This window comes from Ovis canadensis, chromosome 1 (genome assembly GCF_042477335.2).
Source record: "Ovis canadensis isolate MfBH-ARS-UI-01 breed Bighorn chromosome 1, ARS-UI_OviCan_v2, whole genome shotgun sequence".
Lineage (NCBI taxonomy): Eukaryota > Metazoa > Chordata > Mammalia > Artiodactyla > Bovidae > Ovis > Ovis canadensis.
In genome coordinates this window covers 234,316,842-234,339,876 of record NC_091245.1, presented here as the reverse complement: position 1 = coordinate 234,339,876, position 23,035 = coordinate 234,316,842, and the positions used below count along the sequence as shown (strand labels likewise).

The window sequence follows — 23,035 nt, the reverse complement described above, 5'->3', positions numbered from 1 at the left end:
ACTCTTCCTGACCCCATGGACTGCAGCCTACCAGGCTCCTCCATCCATGGGATTTTCCAGGCAAGAGTACTGGAGTGGGGTGCCATTGCCTTCTCCAATAGTCTGCTATTATTTATATATATGAGCTCATTTACTGCAATAGAAAATGCGACCAATAATTTAACTTATCCTGAAAGTTCTCCGCCAGATTTTCAACATGCTGAGCAGCGATGTTTCTGATTATAGGAAAATTTGCAAGTGCTTGTTTATGCTCTGGAGACATAATTTCTGCTACATTCAAAAGAAACTCTTTTGTAAAAGTGTTGTCTGTAAAACGGTTTCATTGCCCAGGCAATTTTTTCACTTAATAGAGAACTGCACTTCACAGCAGATCTTTTATTTTATTCTCATTCAAAACAAACACTGCCATTTCTTCAGTCCATCAAGTTCCCAAATGCCCATCTTTTCTGTACAATAGCAGTCATGGCTTATTTTATTATGGTGACTTAAGTTGTAATTTTTCTGTTGTAAACATTCTTTGTTTATAACAAAGAATTTTGTTGGAAATTCTTCACATCTACCGAAAAAGTGCACCCCTATTTTTTCTTGAAATACTGAACTCTGTTTTTTAGGAGATACACAAGTCCCCTTTTCTCTAAATTTTACAATAAATAAATAGCAGTAAACACATGGGCGTAAATAACAACTGCCATTTGATCTCAGTGTTGAAAATACAAAGAAAGGTGTATGACCTTTGAATAAACAGGGAGGGCATCTCCCCCTCAGATTCAGGGCATTTCGTCTATGTGGGGACACTGATCCTCTGTCATTAAGAGAAGCTAGAAATCAGACATTTGAAAGAAAAATCTCCCAAGATTAAGCAGATTAATCTCCTAAATTATCAAAATGTTGGTAACTTTTATTAAAATACCAAGTGGGACAACATTGTTCTTGCCAGGCACAACAAATCTGCAAACTGAGAGCAATCTGTAAATCTCCCGTTTACAACCTCTGGGGATGGAGAGAGTACCAGTAAAATAATATATATCCTCCCTTTGTTTAGTCCCTAAGAACTAAGAAGAAAAAAGGTACAGTTACATCAACATGCTTCTATTGGGGTATGAATCCAAATACCATAATTAATTTTGGAAATTTACTGATGAGGTGGCAAAATGCGGTGAGAAAGATATCCTCCTCGAAGCCCAGCACATGTGGGGAATCCTGAGTATATCACTTATTAGTCTGGTTGATGCTAGCTAGCTAGAGTCATCATCTAGAAATTGGGATAATAAAATTACCTTGTAAGTTTGTTAAAATTCGTAGTGATGAAAGCATGCATGTTTCTCAGTGTACTATTGGCATTTGGAAGATGTTCCATAAATGGTAGCTATCCTGTTATTGCAAAACATAAGTTTCCAACAACATTTCTTTGTTGCCCCCAAATATGAACTGTGCCCAGTCACCTCCTGTCACCCCTCCCTCTCCACATCGTGTTCCCTCACCTGGCGCAGAAGCCCACGCCACAACTCATCAGCCCACTCAAGTGTTCTACTCACTTGCCTCGCCTGCACTCTTACCTGTGCCTGGAATGCCTGTTCCTCCCTTCTTCATTCATCTACTTCCTTTGAGACTCAACCTCTTCTCAGAAGTCTTTCTTGAGGGCCACCTCTTTCCAGTCAGAGTAGAGCACTCCTTCCCCTCCTGCCTTGTATTTGCCTTCATCATATCATTTGTCAACTGTGAGGGCTTCCCAGGTGACTCTGTGGTAAAGAATCCTCCTGCCAACGCAGGAGATGTGAGTTTGAGCACTCAGTCAGGAAGATCCCCTGGAGAAGGAAAGGGTAACCCACTGCAGTATTCTTGCCTGGAAAACCTCATGGACAGAGGAGCCTAGTGGGCTGCAGTCCACAGGGTCACAAAGAGTCAGACAATGAATTAGCGACTAAATGACAGCAGTTGTCAGTTGTGAGCTCTTGGAACAGAGGAACTAGGGCAATCACCTCACTATACTGAGCACGTGAGTGCAGTGCCTTTGCCTGGCAGGTAATTAGAGCTCAAAAAAAAAAGGATCAAGGAGAGAATTATGAATGAGTCAGATGACTATAGACCCGAGAGGCAATAGCCCACTCAGTGCCTGATTCTCTCTTGCTTTACAAATGCAGATCTTTGGCAACTGGTTATGCCTCTCCTGATTGCCTTCCCAAACCTCACTCAGCAGCCACTGCCTCACTCAGCAGCCACTGCCTCTATCCCACCCCAAAGCCAATGGGAATTTCCATTCTGGAGTGGCAGGTCATAAGAGAGGAAAAAGCTTAACTGTCACCCCTTGCAGCTTGGAAATGGGGACTAGAAGAACCTCTGAGAGGGTTCCTTTTGAAAGGGAATAGAGAACACAAAATAGAGTCCCTCACCGGAGGCAAAGGCAAGGAAAATTTGACCAAAGGTCTTCCCTTCCCTTTTAGAAGTGCTAACTTCTTAGCCAAGTGGAATGAAAATGAGTATGCAGTGGACACAGGCTTGCGGCACTGCCTTCTTACACAGCAACATATATGGTCCTAAGTCAGAAGAAAAAGCTTTTAGTAGACAGGGCTAATACTAGCATATACTGGGCCTTTAAGTGAAGAAAAGACAAGCAAAGGGATGCAGATCCCTGCTGGGGAACTTAGTGACAGAAGGAGGATGGGCAGAACTTCCTGTCCAGGTACCTTCATGAGCAACCTACTGAAGTAGCCCCGATGTAAGAAAAGTGTTTTCCTTAATGCACAATATTAGAAAAATGATTATGAATAACATGCAAATATTTATTCTTTTTCAGGAACATGGGTGACATTTGGAGGTCAAATTTCAGATGAGGTGAGTTCCTTTTGTCTTCAGTTATGCTGATCATAGAAAATGCAGAGCAAACTATATTTTATAATACAGTTTCTGAGATTCTAGTATTTTAAAAGGATAATATTTTAATCACTGGAAATGACTAAGATTGACTCAGATTATTTTCCGCTTTATCTTGCTTCCTGTATTTTTCACATTTAGACTATTAATAGCCCTTGAAGCTGTCAATCTACTAAATGAGTAAGCTCAATAATTAGAGGACAATCAATTTTGGAATTAGTGTTTAGTAACTTTATGAAAAGATTTTATTGCTGGCATGTGTATACATATGTGTTTTAGCTTCACCTAGACCAACTGGTCCCAGTTTGCATTGTTCCCATTTTAGTATTTCTCAGTCTTAGGAAAACTGGGTCACCCAGACTTGGGCAAGTTAATTCAACCTCTGTTCCTCATTTTTTCATATGCAAAATGGGAAGTTCTGTTGAAAATATTAACCATGTTATGCATGTCAGACATTTATATAGCCCTCTGGCTAGTAGGTTGCAGACACTAAATAAATGGGACCTATAACAATCGTATTCACTACAGCACTCCTTTACACCTTCATTTACACATTCAGAATGGTTCTTATCAAAATGATAATTCTGACCATTGCCTTTAATGATTACTTTCATGGCATAAGTGAGCTATGGAGGCGTTGAGTACCAACAACTTCCCTGAAGAAACCCCTCAAGTCCCTCCAAGCCTTCCTTGGCTTCCTTGATACCACTGAGAAGTCAGGGATAGTGCATCTAAGTGGATATACTCACTGGGCTTCAACTCACTCTGCATTAACTAAATTTGTTAACATTTACTTTTACCAACAGTTGCCACATCAGTAAAATGCAGATGATGGCCCCTAAGATTAATGAAGGGCTCAGCCTGGTGCCTGACACAAGACAAGCTCTTTTTAAGGTAGTTCTTACTACCATTCCTAAGGAGACACTTAGGGAGATAAAGGGTCTTCTCCACAGCTCACAAGGTCACCCTGTTATTTAATAGATCAATAGGGAGGGGTCTTATCTTCTTATTTTTGTCTGTCTGAATGCCTGTTCCCAGTATTGGGCATAGGTAGGTCATCACAAAGGGCTTGTTACAGCGAAGAGTACTTGGGAAGCAGACTTGAGGTGGAAATTAGCCTGCAGAACAGTTATTAGGAAGCTGGGCTGTGATGCAGTCTCAGCAGTGACCTCAGCTGACCCCATGGAGATCTCTGAAGCTCAGATGGCCCTGCAGAGTTGTCCCAAGTTGGGGCAAGAGGAGTATTTATATCCCTTGTATGACCAGTCATTGGACAGAGGCTGCCCTGGCAGGCAGGTCTGTCCCTGGGCTAGGTGACTCACGTTAGCCAACTGCTTTCTGATGACAGCATTCCTAAGAGCTGGGGAAATATTTCCTTGAGTTCTAAAGGAGGACCAGGGTGGTCATCACCAGATCCACTCCAGGGCCATCTCAGGAAAGGAGAATTGAGGCAGCACAGAGGCAAGTGCACAGACATCAAAGCGGATGCAGGCTTCAATCAGATGCAAAATAAGTGATAAGGAAGGAGGGAGGTCTAAAGTCAATAATCCACTGTATCTTGCATGTGCATAACCTCTTATTGGCTGGTATGGTACTTGGAGCGGAAAAAGACAAATACACCTTCCCTCTCAGAGCAGAGGAATCAACTGTAAGCATATTATTCCCCTCTTCATCTTTGCTCTGCCCTTGATAGTGTCTGCTCTCTGCTGCAATGAGCCCAGCTTGCCCAGGTCAGAGTACGAAGGGCCAGCCTCTGAAACAAATCATTTTAAAATTATGATTCTAAAAACTACACAATAAAGCTGTTGTGAATGACTGCAGAGACTTTCACCTCAATGCAGACCAGACAAATAGCTATTGTCCTTCTGGAGAGCAGCTGTGGCTCTTCCCCAGGGCCCAACAGAGACATTGCCAGCAAGGAAGACAGGAAACACAGCCAGACCACAGTCACTCCCACGGCTGAACTGGTCAAGTTAAACTATTTCCATGAGGCAGTGGAGGCACAAAGCCAGTACTAACCTTAATATGCTGAGTGAGATCATTATCAGTGCCACCTTGGGAGGTGGTGATGTCCCCATTACTGTGTGAGTTCAGCCATTTATTGAATAGCCACTTGGCAGGAATGCTGTTAGGCTTCTTTCAATTGCAGGTAACAGTAAATCCAATTCAAACTGGCTAAACAAATAGGGGAAAAAACTATTTTTATTTTCAAATTAGAAATGCAGAGTTGGAGCAAGCTTCCAGGTTGACTCAATCAGAGCCTCCGTTGCATTTCCTAGTGATTCTCCTGAGCCTGTGTTCCTTTGTATGTCAACTTCATCCATACAAAATAGTAAGATAGTGGCAGGCATTCTAGATCTCAGTTAGAAAAGTAACTGACTTAGTCCTATGATTTCCTTTATTCCATGTTCAGATCTTCAGATCTCATGATTGGGAAATGTCTTATCATTTAGTTCAGCTCTCCATCCAGGATCCTACATCTTAAAATTTCTCCCTAGATGAGATTTATTATACACATTTCCTAATAATAATCCATTAGTATGACATATGACATAACACAGGGATGATATACAATACAAGGGCAATAATCTCTACAGTATAGGGCATGAGACTTCCCTGGCAGCCTAGTGGTTAAGACTCCATGCTTCAGTTGCAGGGGCTCGGGTTTGATCCCGCATCCTGTACTACCCAGCTTGGGGAAAAAAAAAAAAAAAACCAACATGTGTGTGTGCATATATATATATATATACAATATTACATATATTGTGTGTGTATATATATATATATATATGGCAATTATGGTATGAAAAGCTATACTGTCTTAAATTTTAATTTATACTTAGGAAAAACGTCATAATGGTGCCAAATTAGAAGCAGTAGTAATAGGCTTCCCAGGTGGCTCAGTGGTAAAGAATCTGCCTGCCAGTGCAGGAGATGCAGGAGACATGGGTTCAATTCTGGGTCAGGTAAATCCCCTGGAGGAAGCAATGGCAACCCACTCCAGTATTCTTGCCTGGGAAATTCCAAGGACAGAGGAGCCTGGCGGGCTACAGTCTATGGCGTCACAAAGATTTGGACAAGACTAAGTACACACACAATAACATTTTAGCTGCTATTCTAAAGGATTTGCATTGTGCTAGCCTGACAGTTTTCTTGGTATGTCACTTAAAAGAAAAAATAGGAAAAGAGATTATCTTGGAAATACTGATGAAGCACCCTTAGCCCACAATGAAAAGCATAATGTAAAAATCAATTTCAATTATTTGTGAGGTGTGTAATTTTTCAGTTGACTAATAAGTCTATCAACAAAATGAAAAAATGTCCTTTCTCCAGCATTGTTTATTGCTGTCCCTCCAGAACCATCCCTCAGGTGTAGTGTATAGCTGCTCGCCATGCTCTTTTGTCACACTTGCCACTCGTGTTCAGCAGCACGAAGGAAGGAGCGAGGAGCCTGGCGGTCTCAAGCGGACCTGTGAGGAGCTGGTGCGCTCAGCCTTTCCTCTCCATGTAGTGTCTGTGGCTGGTGGCCACTCTGTGACCGTGCCTGGGGCTGTGCTGAGCTGACAGGAGCTTTCCAGCAGTCCCAGCTCTGTCTAACTTTTGGTTCATCAGCACAGTCTGCAAAGCCTCCAGGGGAAAAAAAAGGCACAAGCTTTCAGGTCAAGAGTTACCCAACTGCCAGAACCTATTGGCTTGGGAAAAAGAGAAAGACGAGAAATGAAGTCACCAGGGATACAAACGACCATCTTGGTCAGAGAGATTCCAGTGCCACAGAGAATGTTGTCAAACCAGGTGTTCCAAGCAGAGTGAGAAACACAAGTCCCTCCGCCTCACTGTGCTCCTGGTGGCTGGGTATTCTCAGCACTGAAGGAAATCCCTCAGTGCCCAGTAGAGGTCTGAGGGAAGGGGTGATTTTACCATCTTCAGGCTGGTTGGATCTTCTTTTTTTCTTTCTTGCTTTAATACAACTGAGAAAAATAAAACTGGTCTGTGAGACTTCCATGTTCTTAAAGACCACCAGAGGAGTCCAAGTTGCTTCCCAGGCTTGTAAAGCATTTGGCTTTTCTGACTGACCTTCACATCCTCTTGCAGGTTGCTGAACGGCTGATGACAATCGCATATGAGAGCGGAGTGAATCTCTTTGATACAGCCGAGGTCTACGCCGCTGGAAAGTAAGTCAGTGCCTGATGCCTCTCTCATGTCTCAGTTCTGGGCCCCAGAGACTCCCCCCAGACCATTGCTGACACATTGGCGAGAAGGGTCTGTCCTTCCCACACAGGCTGATGCCATTGCTTTTCTTCCCTCCTTTACCTACCTCCACCAGAACTGGGGCTATTGACCATCTCTGAACCCCTCTGCCCACCCAGACCTTCCCACCCCTCGTCCCTGTAGGAAGAAAGGACTGGAAGCGATTGCCGCAGTCTGTCAGTTCTTGAGGGGCAGAAGTGGTTGTGACCAGAGTGGTCACAGTGGAGCCCCATACATATGAGCTGAATGTAATTAATATAAGGGAGCAGATTCCAGCATGGTTTTTCCAAAGCTAGTCTTTCGTTTTATAACCACCCCACATAGTTCCTCAACCTTGAGGAGAACAGGCACATCCTCTCTGCAGGGAAGCAGAGATTAAAGGAGGGATTCCCAGAGATGCCAAGAAACCAAATATCTTTTATAAGAGGGTATTTCAGGCTCTACGCTGAGAACAGACAGGGCTGCGAAGAGGCCTCACTTCTTTTTCTGGAGAAGTCATAGCTGGCTACAACCTTCTTCTGGACCCTAGAACAGGTTTAGAGCTCCAGGACAGGGCTCAGTGATAAGCCAAAGCACATGGGTACTGCGTCTTCAGTGTCCACACCCTCTGGTCCCACACAATAAGCACATTCAACAGACGTGGCCGCCTTGGCCTCCTGCTATGAACACCGATGCAGAAAAGAAACTAAACATCTAAACTGCTACTGGAGCAGCTCTGCAAGTCTCTAACAGGACTGAGGAGCATAATCACCTGCAGGCTTAATTCCTCCCCTTCTGGATGAGAATAACAAACTGCTGAATCAAGTTCATCCCTGCTTGATAAAAGTGCATTTTGCTAGCCTGGTAAAAGTGCATTTTGCTAGCCTGGGTTTCCTCCTTTTCAAGGGCAGGGCTATGTTCAAGGACTATCAGGCAGGTTCAGAGCCCACATCCTTGATGTTTTCCTACTTTATCTCAGCGTTTTCTTCTTTTATTGAATCCCGCTTATTACCAAATGGGGCTAAAGCTGAAAAAGAGGGAGTGATTAACAAGTCTGTTAGAGTTCTGTTTGTATTCCTGTTGTGAAGGATAATCGGTCCTGATTAATTATTGATTGTTGGTCAGTGTGTAATGAGATAGGTTCCCACTGTGAAGTGCAAGGTTGCAGGAGAGACAGGGGGAAGGAACCGTGAGGTAATGTCAGTGTGTGTCTCCTTGGTTTGTGCTCCCCAGCTAACCCATCTCAGGGTTTATTGCCAGGCAATGGCAACCCACTCCAGTACTCTTGCCTGGAAAATCTCATGGACAGAGGAGCCTGGAAGGCTGCAGTCCATGGGGTCGCTAAGAGTCAGACACGACTGAGCGACTTCACTTTCACTTTTCACTTTCATGCATTGGAGAAGGAAATGGCAACCCACTCCAGTGCTCTTGCCTGGAGAATCCCAGGAACGGGGGAGCCTGGTGGGCTGCCGTCTATGGGAGTCACACAGAGTCAGACACGACTGGAGTGACTTAGCAGCTACACTCCAACAAAGACAGGACTTTTCAGCTAAGACAAATCACAATTAGTGATGACTTGCTGTATAGGATGCTAATGGACAATGTGCTGATTACATTGAGGTCTCCATTCACAAAGCCTCTGAGAGCCCACCTGCTTCTCACAATGTTGGTCTGACTGGGAGGAACCTAGAAGAAAGTTTTAGTATCCTTAAGCTTGGGTCCCAGCTGGGGTAGGTGGAGGGGGAGAAGATGGAGAAAGAGTCTTAACTCTCCACGACCAGCATCACTGGCAGGAAGGACAGTCCCCTATGACTTCGTATATCCTGCTTTTCTGACAACTCTTGTCACTCGAACCCAGAACATTCTTTCTGTAGGCCACTGCACCTGCAGCCGTGGCTTTGGGACATCTAAAGCCACACATGGGTTCTTTAACCCTGCAAGATCGCCTGGGAGTCAGTATTTTCTGTCTGAAAAGCATGAGGTCTCACTATCCTCTCTGGTCACAATCGGAGACCATGGCCATCAGAAAGAAACCCTCGACTCCCTTTGAATACCACCAAGCTAGACAGTTACATATAGTATCAGCGGTTCAAAAACACCAAACTGCCAAATGACTCCACTGCTTCCTAGTATCAGGACCACAGGCGTTCTCCTCTGCCAGAGTGTCAGGATTTGGCAGGTGCTTCTGGAATGCTCCGGGAGCAGGATTCTGCAGGCACAAGCAGAAACAGCAGAAACTGTGCTACCAACCGAGAGTGGCTTCTATTTTGGGGACATGTAGGCACTGACAGTTCAAACAAGGAAGGGATCTGGTGGTTTGGATTGACTCTTGCATTTCCAGGATACTATATCCTGAGACATTATCTGTTTCCCTTCCAGGGCTGAAGTGATTCTGGGGAGCATCATCAAGAAGAAAGGCTGGAGGTAATGTGTTCACCATACTCATTTAATAGCCTTTTAAAAAGACTGTTACTATTTTGTACCAGAGAAGAGAAAATAAAGTTGCATGACAAGTGACCAAAAAGACTGTCAGAAAATTCAATCCTTAGTAAAGAAATAATTTACAGTGCTTTGAAAGTAAATATTAGCGAGCTCACTACTTGTGCTTCAAAAATAAACTCGTCGTTGATCACAATGAATTACCGTGGGTTGAGCAGAGGATGTTCATGAGATAATTGTGTATAAACTAAAGTGGCATTTCGTGGTTTTTGACTGCCCTGTGTGTTGATCTGGTGAAGGAAGCCAGCCACAGAACGCTAATTATCTCCATACATGTATTTATGTGCACTCTTCATCTTATTAACAACTCTGGATGCAAAGAAATGATGACCCAAGAAACCCTTGGGATAAATATCCCAAAACTTTCTTGTCTGAGCACAATTAGCCAGGATCTCTCCAGTGTGCCAGGCGCCCTGTTATCTGGACATTCAAGAAAGTGCTTCATCTGCTGTGCTTGAGGGGTTACAGGGCATCCTATCACCTTGTAGAGGCAAAGCCAGTAGTAATGAGGGATGCTATAATGTTGGGGGGAGTGGCAAACCCCCTCCATTTCACTACACATGTCAGCCCCAGTAGCCACTTCTTTCCCAGCATGAGTACAGACTCAGGCAAAGACCAACAAAGACCACTGGTTGAGTTGGAGTTCACTTCTGCTCTTGTATAAGATCTGCTGATGGCCAAATAAATAACAGATAACAGTTCTATAATATAAGTGGAAACGGAAACTCGGAAGTTCCTGGAAATATGAACAAATGAACTTTGGTGACCTACTGTCTCCCTTTCCCTTCCTCTTTCCCCACTCCAGGGACTGTAAGAGGGTGAAGAGAAAATTGTATTCAACCTTAAATACGGAAAAAGATTCACATCCCCACCCAGTCCTCCCCCTTGCCTGAGTTACCATTTCACTCAGAATGTCGACCCATCCATCACTGCTCAAATAGGACTGTTGTAACCATGTGCCACAAACTGGGTGGCTTAAAACAACAGTAATGTATTCTCTCTGTTCTGGGATCCAAAAGCACAAAATTAATAGTTGGGTAGGAGCATTCTCTTTCTGAATCCTTCCTTACCTCTTCCCAGCTTCTAGTGGTTGCTGCATTTCAGCACTTTGTGAACTATAGCTGCAACTGTTCAATGCTGCCTCTGTCATTATATGATATTCTCCCTTTTTGTGTTTGTGTGTCTTATAAAGACATTAGTCATATTGGATAAAAAGCCCACTTTACTCCAGCATGACCTCATCTTAATTTAACTAATTACATTTGCAGTGGCCCTGTTTCCAAATAAGCTCACATTCTGAGGTACTGGGGGACAGGGCTTTAGCATATCTTGCGTGGGGGACAAAATTCAACCTATAACAGACACTTATTATTGGAGATGGGTCCAGTAATATCCAGTGAAACCAACAGCAAGGTGCAGGCCACCAGAGTACACCTGAGGATGCAGGGGAAGCTTTGCTGCAGTAACTCTCTCCCCTCTGCATCCACAGAACACTTGGTCATCACTCATCATACTTTGCAAAACTTTTTACATACATTTTGTAGAAAATAGATTGACATGCATCTTTCACAAAATGCTTTTCAATCTTGGCAAATAAACACTCAGGCTATCCCCAAGATACAGATATTGACATCAGGTCATAACAGTTCACAGCCACCCACCTGAGGCTGTTGAAAAGATAGACCATAACATCACAGCATGAAGGCTACAAAGGCAGGTTTCAACTAGCATCCTTGGCTTTTTGTCCCAAGACCACCACTTGCTAGCTGTTTTGTCCAGGGCAAGTTACTTCTCTTTGCTGTGCCTCAATTTACCAACCTGTAAAATGGATGGCATAACTGTTCATGGAGCATTGTGCTGATAAAGTGAGATAAGGTGAACAAAAGAATCTTGAAAGCTGTGCTTTATCAATGTGAAATCCTCATAATATCATTCTTCACCCACTCAGAACAGCTGCTCTAGAGGGCCCCCTGAAGTCCATGATAATTCATCGGGTTGTTGTCTACTCTTGTATTTGAACATAAATATTGGTATGCACACCCATAGAAGCCAAACATTTTACAGAAAGCCTAATTTGGGAAAAATAAGTCTGAGGTGGTCTAAGGGTAGAATGCATGGCTCTTGCAGCACCAGCTGCTCTGAATAATCCAGAAGGCTGCACTCCTTTTTTAGTAAGATTCCATCCAGAGCTTTTTGTTGACGTTCTGAGAACACTTGCTGAAGGAGACCCAACTTCCCCGTGGCAGATTGCTATTATACTAGGTATCACAAGGTTGATGGATTAACTTGAAAGTGCAATCGCCCTTTTGGGGTATGTAATTTCCAGATGTATATATCTGTAGACCTTCTGTTAGTGGTCTAAATTACTTTTCAGGGAATTGACTTCAGTGGGATGGGGTTACTGACATTTTCTACAAATTTTTCTTGTTGGAGCCAAGTTATCAGAGTTGTCACCATGATTCCCCATTGGTTATCATTAATCATACTAGTCTTTAATGTGTAAGGGCTTCAGGCATTGACTCTACAGCTGACGGAATTAATAAACGCCTTATTTCAAATACTCTCAAAGTTTGGTCTTAACCTTTGAATCTCAAATGCCTTTTTTCCCCTCAGCCAGTTCAATTAAATTATACACCTGGAGAAATTAAATTGTATTGAGCTCTACCTCCCAATTTTAAATTATATGACTATAGTTCTCAAGACATATTTCATATTCCGCAATCACAATAGTGCAATTTCATTTCCTGCCCTTGGGTGTGGTTTTGAAGAGGTAATGAATTTGCTGACAAGATTTCCACCTTTCATTCCCTTAGGAATAAAGTGGTGGAAGTTTGAGTTAAGGGTTTTAGGGTTGTTTTCCTAAAATAACATTTTCAGTTAATAAGAAGTTGAATGGGAAGCAATTGTATTCATATATATTGATTAAATTTATTCTATTTCCATGTAGTTGGTACTTTCCTGTGAAGGCAATTGGTTGTATGACTCTTTCCAATTGGTTGGAAAGAGTCATAATTCAGAGACACTAGGGTCCATGGTCTTTGGCAGGGGGTGTATGGAAAGTTCATGATTGATCAACACTATGTCAGGTGCTTGGTGAGTATTTAGTGGCTGTCTATTTGAGTTCCTAAAGCAGTCCATCCTTTAAGTTTTTTTCACTTACTCTTCTCACTTTCCATCCTGACTCTCCATGCCTACCACTCACCTTGGCTTTCCTACCACCCAGTCACCTATGTGTTGTCATGGTCCTTCCTCTCCCGGGTCTTCCAGGTAAAGCTTCCTTCCCTTCAGACCTCTTTCTCTAGGATCTGACTTCAAGTCCTCAGTCATCAGCTTCCCTTTGCCCTTACATTTCAATGACATGAATGAACAAATTTATCCTTTCACCAGTTTCAAAATGTGAGGTACAGTAAGTTACTTCTAGCGCTATAATAATAATATGACTTAATAGTATAACCATCAATTTTTAAAATATTTCTCTCTGTGTTTGTTCAACATATAGGAGGTCCAGCCTGGTCATAACAACCAAACTCTACTGGGGTGGAAAGTAAGTCAAATGTCTTTCTTTCTCTACTTGACCGGAAACGACTAGTAGTTCATGATTTGATTATTTTAGGCAACCATTTTACATCTAACATACTAAAGTTAATTGGTTTGGAAAGAAAGATTTTTTTTTTTTCTTACTTGAAGGAAATTGCAATTAGCCTAGGATTCAATTTTTAGCAAAATACCCTCAAAGTAGTTTAGTGCAAAGCATGTGGTCACTTGTTACTAAGTGATTCATGGAGATTTTCAAATACCAACCTCATACTTAGAACCATTTCCAAAATAGAGTTCAAATTTCAGGCAAAGAAAATAAGCACATAGCATCACAGAAGAAAAGCTACTTAAATCTGCCAAAACTCAGACTTCTACAGAAAGCAGTGATAAAAATATCTTTCCTGGCCCCACGTGTAAGTCTCTGATCATTTCTGTAGAGGGCTGTGAAAATGCTGATCAAAAGGACTATCTCATCGAAGAATAACAGGAAGCTGACTGTATCACTTTCTGTCAGGTTAAGTGAAAGAGTGGTCCTCTCCCTGTTGTGGGATACAGAACAAATTTCACAAGTTGAATTGGCTTCTGATGGGCCTACTGGTGTTTGAACTGGTGATTACATTATTCAGCAGGTCTTCGAAGACTGGCCTCTTGGACAAACATGTGAGAAAATAGCAGGCTATTTCATATACTTTTCATGGAAATCTCAGAGATTTTCATGGAGTCTCAACAAAAAAAAGAAGACAAGTACAAACAAACAAAACCTTATTTACTTCCCTATAATTCATAAGGGTTAAAGATAAAATTGAAGGGGAATCTTCTAATGAAAACACACACTCATATTTTATTGTTGTTTTTGAGTTTGTTTATGATGAATATGAAGATACAAACATGGATTTTAGATTTTTATTCCCATTATAGTCTATTAAAAAATAAAACCAATGGTACCTATAAGAAATGTAGGTTTATATTTTGTGTACTCTGATTCATGGTGCCATTGCTTGGTGCTTTTGCAGTGGAACTGAAAACCTTGCCTATAATTTAGAAATAAACAGGAAATATGATAATCTGCAAGAACCAGTATGTAGTGGAGTACTACATGCAATATTATCTAATATAAATCACCAAAAGTCAATGATAGGCTACTATGTTTTAAAAAGCGATTGCCAAAGGTATTGATGTTAAAGAAATAATTCTTCAGTACTTTAAAACTCAAGGATCACATTTCTTTCTAATTGTCTAGAGTTTGAAAATGGTCTTGGCAGGCAAAAGTCCTAGTTAAGGTTTTTTTTCTTGTTGCTGCTGCTAAGTCATTTCAGTGCTGTCCAACTCTGTGCAACCCCATAGATGGCAGCCCACCAGGCTCCCCCGTCCCTGGGATTCTCCAGGCAAGAAAAACTAATTTAAAGAAGACTCAGTATATCACATTTTAAAAGAAAATAGCTGTTCATTTTCTTTTGAAAGGCAAAAGGCACTTTCGAAGTTACTTCCCTTTTCAGAAAAGTCATTGCTATCAGTAGCCTAACAATCTTATAGTAAGCTCACAAACTGATGTCATATTTTTTGGTTTTGTTTGGTTTAGGATTGGTTAAGAACACAGTGGGAAGGTTGAGCCGTTTGTCAATTGTCAAATTATATATGGACAGGCATACATGGCTGACTTGTTACTTACATGGTATGACGACAGTAATGGCTAATTCATCTCTGGAGGTCTCCAAAGCCTCTTGATGTACTGCCTACCAGTCTTCTCTCCCCAACCTGCCATGGTACAGACTTGCCAAGAAAAAGGAATAGCATTAACAATTCAGTCAAGAATAATTATTCTTTTGTACTTTTGAAACAGCAATTTTTTAAAAAGCACACCCCACTCAAAGTCATTTGCTTCTTTTTCTTCTCAGAGCTGAAACAGAAAGAGGGTTGTCAAGAAAACATATCATTGAAGGTGAGCACTGCTGCTTCCATTTTATTTTCATTTGTGGGTTGCCAGTTCAAGAAAAGTATCAACCAAGTAAGTTCAAAACACACCGGAAGGGGAAAAAGTTTCTCTATGAGAAGAACAACAATCAACCATATGTTTCTTCCTGAGAGGTGAAGTAATAATATTACAGGGGAGAATGAGAACTCAAAAGAAAATGACTGGATGTTCTAGCATTCTTCTTTACAACTATGCTATTAATAAAGCACTTCCATGAGGTTTCTTACAGTGCTTTATTGAGCTATAATTTACATACCTTAAAAGTTTACCCATTTCAAATGTACAATTCATTGGCTCTGAGAATATTTACAGAGTCTGCAGCCATCACCATGCTGCTGTTAGGTAGTTAGAATAGGAAACAGGAGTCCAGAATGGCGGTGGCTAAAAGACAAGGAAGGGAAAAGCCCGTGAAAATAGAACAAAGGAAGGTCGAGGGCCAGAGTGAGGACCTCAGGTGGGACAAACAGCACTCCTGGCTAGCCTAGTTTACATAGGGCAGGCCCAGGGGGAGGAAAAACATACAGGAAGAGGAGCGAAAGGGCCGGGGTCTCTCTCTCCCGCGCTCCTGCACATTCTCTCTCTTTCTCTCTCTTCGCATCTTTTGGGTTGGCATGCCCCCGCACCTTGAGGATATATTTTCCTTTAGTTTCTAAATAAAACTGAGGGAGCTATAACACTATCCGAGAACTGTGATGGGCCAAGGGCTTTAATGTCCGTTGCTTCAAATTTTTGTTGAGAGGAGACAGAACCAAGGAGATTATACTCCCCTGACACTTTCATTTTAAAACACCTTCATATCCCCCCAAAGAAACCTGATACCTACTTACAGTCACTTCTTATCCCCTCCTTACGCTCTCCCACAGGCCAGGTAGCCACCAAACTACTCTTGTCTCCATGGATTTACCAGTTCTGGACATTTCATATAAATGAGGTTATATAATATGTAATATTTTGTGACTGGCGTCTTTCACTTAGCATAAAGTTCATCAAGTTGTGGTATGTATCAATATAAATGAAAAATATGTTTAAAGGGGCTGCCATATGTTTCTAATATCTTTACACTAGTTCATGAACTATTTCATAAAAATTCAAGATTTTTATACCTTTATATGCATAATCATTGAGACAAATGATTTTTCTCCTTTTTTAAAACTAATCTCACTTATGAAATACTAAAATCACCCCAAAAAATAAGATGTACTCTAATCCCACTACTTTAAAAATAAAAAAATAAATTCCTCCCTTTGCTCACCTCATCACATTCCATAGTTTCACAATCCTTCCTTACTTTTCCCTGTAGTTATACTGACTTCTCTATCTACCTGTAAACATTTACTTATAAGCACAAAAATATATGTATTGATCACTAACTGGTTTTAGTATATTTGTAGGCATCTGGGTTTTGAAATCAGATCAACATTGGTTCGAGTTCCAACTCTGTCATTTATGAGCTGGGGTACTTTGTACAAGTTACTTAATCTCACTTAGGCTCATCTCCTGGACTATAAGATGGTCTATGAATATCCTGCTTCACAAGGTTACTATTTAGGGATTGAACTTAGATTATTCACATAGAGCACAGTGTCAGTCATATAATAAGCACTTAGTAAATGTTATTTTTGTCATCATCATCACCATCATCATTCTTAATAATGCACCTACTAGTGTTCCTTCTATGGATAAGGACACTAAGTAACATTCTGAAACTGCCACGATGAATGACCACTTTCTAGCTCTTGAGAAAGCTTCCAAATTCCTCCCCCAAACAAAATCCCTTCTCAGGTCACATGTCCAGTTTGACATTGTACAGTCAAACCCAGCCTTCCTCCCCAACCTGTTACCATTCCTGCTCTAGTATTTGCCCCAATGATGTATGTCATCTACCACAAAGATTGTCAACAAGAAAAATCCAGGTCTTCAGCTTGTGTACCAAGCTGAACAGATATGGTGGCAGTGTGCTGCCTAGAAAGTTCTTGTTTTTCTTTTCTTTCTGATCTAATTGATTCCAAAAGAGATTCAGAAAGTGGTTTACAATAGCAATCAACAAAGAAATAGAAAATCAATGAGACAAAGAATAGAGAAGTTGTGCTTCTGTCTCTTCACTCAATCTCCATTGCTTTAATATGTACCAGTGTGTATGAATAATTTCAGAACTCTTTCTCTCCTTTTTAAGTCATGTTTCTTCAAGCCTCATACAATTTAATAGAAATACCTTAAAGTTTCTCCCCCTTTAAATAAATTGGGAATTCTCTTAAGGAACTAATCTCTCAGGATGGATAAACCAGTTCAACTGAAATTCAAGCTGACCCAGATTCAAAATAATAAAAAATTTCAAATTTTCAGATTGAAGAAGAATTGGGATTAATTATTATAATGTTCTTAGTGTTGGTTTTATTTTGCAGTTTACAGTGTCAGCCAAAGACGAAAATACTCTTGAGCGCAGGAGAGTCAGCTCAAAGGATATTTCTAGGCAGACTGAAATTAGGGAATTGAGTGAATTTTACAGGAAAAAAAGAAGGGACGTGAGATTTCTAGACCCAAAATAAATTTTGAAGAGGTTTACAAATCGTTATCCTTGGGGTTCACTGGGACTTGTCCTGTGATGAAGGTGACCTTATTCAAGATTGGAGTTTCATATGCACATTAAATTTGAGAAGTACTTTTGAAGAATGAGACAGAAGTCCAATTCTTGTAGAGCTCAGGCCACCTGTGTGCTGGATGACTTTGGCTACCTAAATTATTTTTTAGAGTATAAAATTAGCTTAATTTGGGTATAATGCAGTTTTGAAAAAAATCTACGAAAGATCTTTTCAACAAGCCCTAAGTCCTTGATTTAGATCCAGTTAGAAACAACATTCTCCTTAGATTCACAAGGAAGGGATGAATATATTCTATACTTTTATATTCATTTGGAATATTCTATACTATATTCATTTGGAATCACAAGATCAGATCCACTCAGGATCTGAAAGTCTATTTATTAATTTACTCATTCCACAAACATTCATTAAACTCAAATTTGTGCCAGTGTTAAAATTTAGCAGATCAAAGCTCTTTAGTATCTAACATAAAAGAATGGAAATAGTTTGGTAAGTCAAACTGTAATCATAAGTAAAGTGTTTATTTGCTTTTATAAGCAAAAGCTGTGTCTGTCTGTATTTGCCTTTCAGGTAAGCAACAGTTTCGTTATGTGATTCAAAACACAAACCCATTGTCACTGTTTTAGGAGTGAGAGGGGAAAAATATATTTAAAAGCTCCACTTAAGACTTTTTAATGAAGGGCAAATGTCAAGCCCTACAATCTGAACTTTTTAAAAAAGAGATAATTGATAATTTTCAATTAAAGAATAAACTTCTTAACAAATGGATTCACTACAGGTTTCCTTTCTGATGTACCATGTTGATGGTAAGTTGAAATCATCCACCCCAAATAATCATGTGTCATAATGGGAGGTGTAGCCACTTATTCTAGTACAGGACAGTCTTCTTTAAGAAGCATATCTCAAATCATGACTGAAGGTCTGATAAGCTGGAAAATTAAATGGAGAAGCAGTGTACATTATTTAAGGCAACATCTTTTTCCAAGCCTGACAGGAAAACAAAAACACCATAGGTGTAGAAGATGATGACACAGCATATTTGAATAGAAGCCTTGCAGAAATTCCAAACTACTCATGGCCTTATTTCTACAGAGTTAAACTTGCCACAGTGAACACATGACCCACTGCTAACCCTGCCAACCTGCTTAATGTCTGAAATGAGCATATTTCTATAGACGCCTGTGAAATAGGTTTAATTGAATTGTTTCACCTTATGAACAATGCAGTTCCTGTTAAACTTCAGAGCCTAAAAGGGAGATTAACTTCGATTTCTTTTTACTATAATCACTTGAAAGCTATTTTCTTTACATAACATAATTTATCCTCCTGTGGACTTTTGAGGAATTTCCAGTTAACTTCTAAACATTTCCCCGAGAGCAGGAAACGTTTTTCTTGCTCTTGTTTTCACTGCCACAGATACTGTGTTATTGCCAAGGGACAGACTAATGTCAAAAGTGCCTTCTTGGACTTCCCTGCTCGTCTAGTGGCTAAGGATCCACCTGCCAATTTGGGGCACATGGGTTTGATCCCTGGTCTGGGAAGATTCCACATGCCTTGGGGCAACTAAGCCCATGCACCACAACTACTAAGCCCATGCACCACAACTACTCAGCCCATGCGCTGAAGCCCGTACTCGGCAACAAGCGAAACCGCTGCAGAGAAGCCTGTACACTGCAACTAGACAGTAGCACCTGCTTGCCACAACCAGGGAAAGGCTGAAGCAATGAAGACTCAGAATGGCCAAAAATAAATAAACAAGCAAGTACATTCAGTGCATGAGCACACTTACGTCCTTAGGTTATGATTAGCTTTTTAGATGCCCCTCTGGAGCCAAGGTTAATGCATTTTCACACACCTACTTAAAACAATACTTGGCCCCAAGTCAAAGCTCAACAAATTTTTGCTCAGTGGAAATAGAACATGACTATTTGTTTATTGGAGATAAATTCTAAATGGCTCTCAAGAAGACACTTGTTAGCAAGCCTTTATGTTGCTACAATTTAGCTACAAGATTAAAGCATCCAAATAGAAAAAGGCAGGACTACCTGATTCCTTTTGCAGTCACATGAAGGATAGAAATAGAAAGATCGTCTAGCTCCATTTTGTGTTTGGAAAGATGAGAATACTAAAGCCCAAAGGGGCTAAAAGACTTTGGCAGGGTCATTCAGACGCAGCCAGTCCCAAGCTCTGTGTCTCACCTGCACGTGTACCTCTCCTCTGAACGCCAGACTGGCCCCTCCACCTGCCAAGAGCACCATGGGGTTGACTGATGTGCTGCTCAGACCCAACGTGGCTCCCACCACTGATGTTTCTCCTGTGACTTCATTTACTAACAGTCACATCATACTCGGGCCAAAAATCTAAGAGTCCTCCTTGAGACCTCCAGCTCCACACTCCGTCTTCAGCACACCTAGAGTCCTCTTATTTCTACCTATACAACTTTCCTGAACATGAACACTTCTCACCAACTTGGTCCACGCGTGGTCTGCTGCAGTGACCTCCTGGTCTCCTTCCCTGCTTTCTCTCTGGCCCCTCACAGGTCACTCTCAGCAGCCAGGTATCAGTTCAGAACACAAATCTGATAACATCATTTTCCTGGCTTAACTCTCATTTCCTTACCCTCTCACCAACATTCTGCTTTCTCATGTGGAGTAAAATCCAAAGATTTCCAAAGTGAGGGGATGGTGCCTCTCAGGAACACAACCTCTTTTTATTTCAGTTCAAGGTCAGAGTAGGGACTCAGTGGATCACTGACAGGATGCAACCCATCATTTCTTATATTCTTATATGAATACTCTTGACTCTTGGCCTAAATATTAAAAAATAAGAAAAAAAGGCTTTCCAGAGAAAGAACTGAGAAATGAGGAATGACTGAATACAGAGAATATTATCATTATATCAAGTTCCGTGTCATTATTTATGGATACACACTATTACCTTGAACAATGGACCTATACCAACAAATGCTCTCAATATGTACTGTTTGCTCCGTATCCAGGCATCTTTAAACACCCAAAGCCTGCCACAGTTTCAGAGTCAATCTGAGACTCAGTACATGTTTAGGACACTGAAGAAAAAAACTTACATCATCACTGATCACACCTCATTTCAACAGGGTCAAGTCAGTCATAGCTTTTTCTCCTAGTTACTCTTAGCCCTGGCCAAGCTGTTAAGAAGAGACACAGAGGTAGAAGACCATCATCAGAAAGGAGAACTTGGTTTCCAGTGCCAGGCATGGGCCAGAACTGTCACGAATGACTTCCTTTTCAAACAAGGAGGTCCAGTGAAAATTGGCATTTAGTCTTTGGCACCACTTATCCTGAACCTTTCCAGATGTGAGCACCACTGTTATGATTACCTCGCTTCTACAGACTGTTACACCTACCAAGTGCTTGCCAACCGATTTTATTTGCTCTCTGGAGCGGTGATTCTAAAAGTTACAAGTATTGTTATCTTCACTACAGATTAGAGAACCAAGTCACACAAAACAAGTCAAATAACTTTGTGGGATAGCAAGTGGGATCATGCGCTAGAGTACAGATTTCCAACCTTTCAGACCTTGGGATACCCTGTTATTTGGGCTTCCCAGGTGGCACTAGTGGTAAAGAACCTGCCTGCCAATGCAGGAAACATAAGAGACCTGGGTTCGATCCCTGGGTTGGAAGATCCCCTGGAGGAGGGCATGGCAACCCATTCCAGTATTTTTGCCTGGAGAATCTCATGGACAGAGAAGCATGGTGGGTTGTTTGCTTGGTTATCTTTTCCTCTCGTTACTTCCTCCATACATACAACTGCTTCCAGAGGGGGTTCATATCATAATGCTTTTTAAAGTAAATTTAATTTCAAGATGCCTATTGAGATAGCTGGTAATATCCCAAGCATGAAGGTCACCACAGTTTTTAAGGATAGGCATTAGACCTTACCTTACAATACCTGTCTGTCCTAATCTCTTCACCAGAGCTTCTCTTAACAAGCTACCATCACAGACAATCAATCCTTTCTCAGTGAATGAAAAAATATTTCCGGAACTGGATTCAAGCACTCCATTTTCCTGTCAGAAAAGTAATTGTGTCTGGCCAATAAACCAGTTTGAAAAATCAAATTTAAATGAGCCAGATTTAAATTTATAAGAGCCTCATTTAACATGCAATTAACTTTATGCCTATAATAAAAAGAAAAACCTCCAGTCTTCCTGCAGAATTAAATAGGCTGATAAGGAAGTGCTGTGCCTCTTAGAAATGAGATAAAGTAATTCTTGAACACTGTCATCCTTTTGGTTGCATAATATTGTATACAATACATCCTATTTCAGGGAAGTATTAATTTTACTGAAATTTTTTTTCTGAGTAATCATAGTAATGTGACTCAGTGGTTAGAGTTGAGACGTAAATTATCGGTTTGACTTGTTTTAAAACTCTAACTCTCTCCTTTATATTACCCCTTAAATCTTTAGAGCTTCTAGTGGTTTTGTTTCTTCTCAAAATAAGGGGGAATAATAGAAATGGTAGGACTCAGCTATATTTAAGGTTCTCCAAACTTTGTTTCAGTTAGTAAAATGTTGAATGAAACCTTCATTTGCCAACCCTTTTATTTCTGTTAAAACCCATGTGTACATTAAGATGAGATTGTCAATCACTTATTTGTTTAGACAATTTTTATGTTTTGGATGTGCAATAAATATATCTCCATCACACTATAAGCCTATTAAGCAATTCAAAATGTGATATGAACTTGTATTTTTCAAAAAGAAAGAAGTTAAACTTTTAGGCTGCTCTTTGTTCTAAACTTTGCTTCTAGGCTCAGCCACACAGGAGCCACTGTGAAAGGTCATTACCAAGTGTGGGTTTCCAGTAAGCACTAGTACTGCTGAGAAAGTTCTAAGGCTTTTCTTTGCTGGGGACAATGTCAATCCTTGATATATTTTTAAAGAGTTCTAGGGGCCAATGAACACATCACTGTATTCAATGTCTTTTTGAAACTAATCCAATGCTTTTTTTTAAAGTAAATTCTTGAAGGAAAGCAAGCTTCAGCAATTTCTAATAGTGCTCATGTTTAGACTTTCTGAGATTTTTCCTGCTTCTGTTCCCAGGACTGAAGGGCTCTCTCCAGAGGCTGCAGCTCGAGTATGTGGATGTAGTTTTTGCAAATCGACCGGACAGTAACACCCCCATGGAAGGTGAGTGAAGAAATTTAATAAAAGACCCTAGCAGCAGCAACAGAGTTATCGATTCTAGCTTGATGACTTATTCCACTCACAGTAGGAAATGAAATATATTCAAACTTATTTGATTGAATGTGAAAAATAAAAACCTTTCCAGTCGATCTTTCA

The 23,035-nt window shown here is 40.8% G+C and overlaps 1 protein-coding gene and 1 long non-coding RNA gene across 5 annotated transcripts in view; one reads left to right on the top strand and one right to left on the bottom strand.

Moving 5' to 3' along the window:
• LOC138424709 (uncharacterized) overlaps window positions 1-1,631 on the bottom strand; it is a 39,009-nt gene extending 37,378 nt beyond the window's left edge. Inside the window, exon 1 of the long non-coding RNA XR_011250946.1 lies at window positions 1,557-1,631. This is a non-coding gene — a long non-coding RNA (uncharacterized lncRNA). The remainder of the gene's footprint in view (window positions 1-1,556) is intronic.
• Window positions 1-23,035, top strand: part of KCNAB1 (potassium voltage-gated channel subfamily A regulatory beta subunit 1) — a 480,074-nt gene that overhangs the window by 389,475 nt on the left and 67,564 nt on the right. For all 4 annotated transcript variants that reach the window (XR_011250933.1, XM_069561961.1, XM_069561970.1 and 1 more), the window contains exons 3-8: window positions 2,795-2,832; window positions 6,964-7,043; window positions 9,478-9,522; window positions 13,097-13,141; window positions 15,030-15,073; window positions 22,796-22,882. Coding sequence is in view for 3 of the 4 variants with exons in the window: in XM_069561961.1 (XP_069418062.1) it covers window positions 2,795-2,832; window positions 6,964-7,043; window positions 9,478-9,522; window positions 13,097-13,141; window positions 15,030-15,073; window positions 22,796-22,882 (339 nt within the window). In the remaining variant the exon portion in view is untranslated. The remainder of the gene's footprint in view (window positions 1-2,794; window positions 2,833-6,963; window positions 7,044-9,477; window positions 9,523-13,096; window positions 13,142-15,029; window positions 15,074-22,795; window positions 22,883-23,035) is intronic.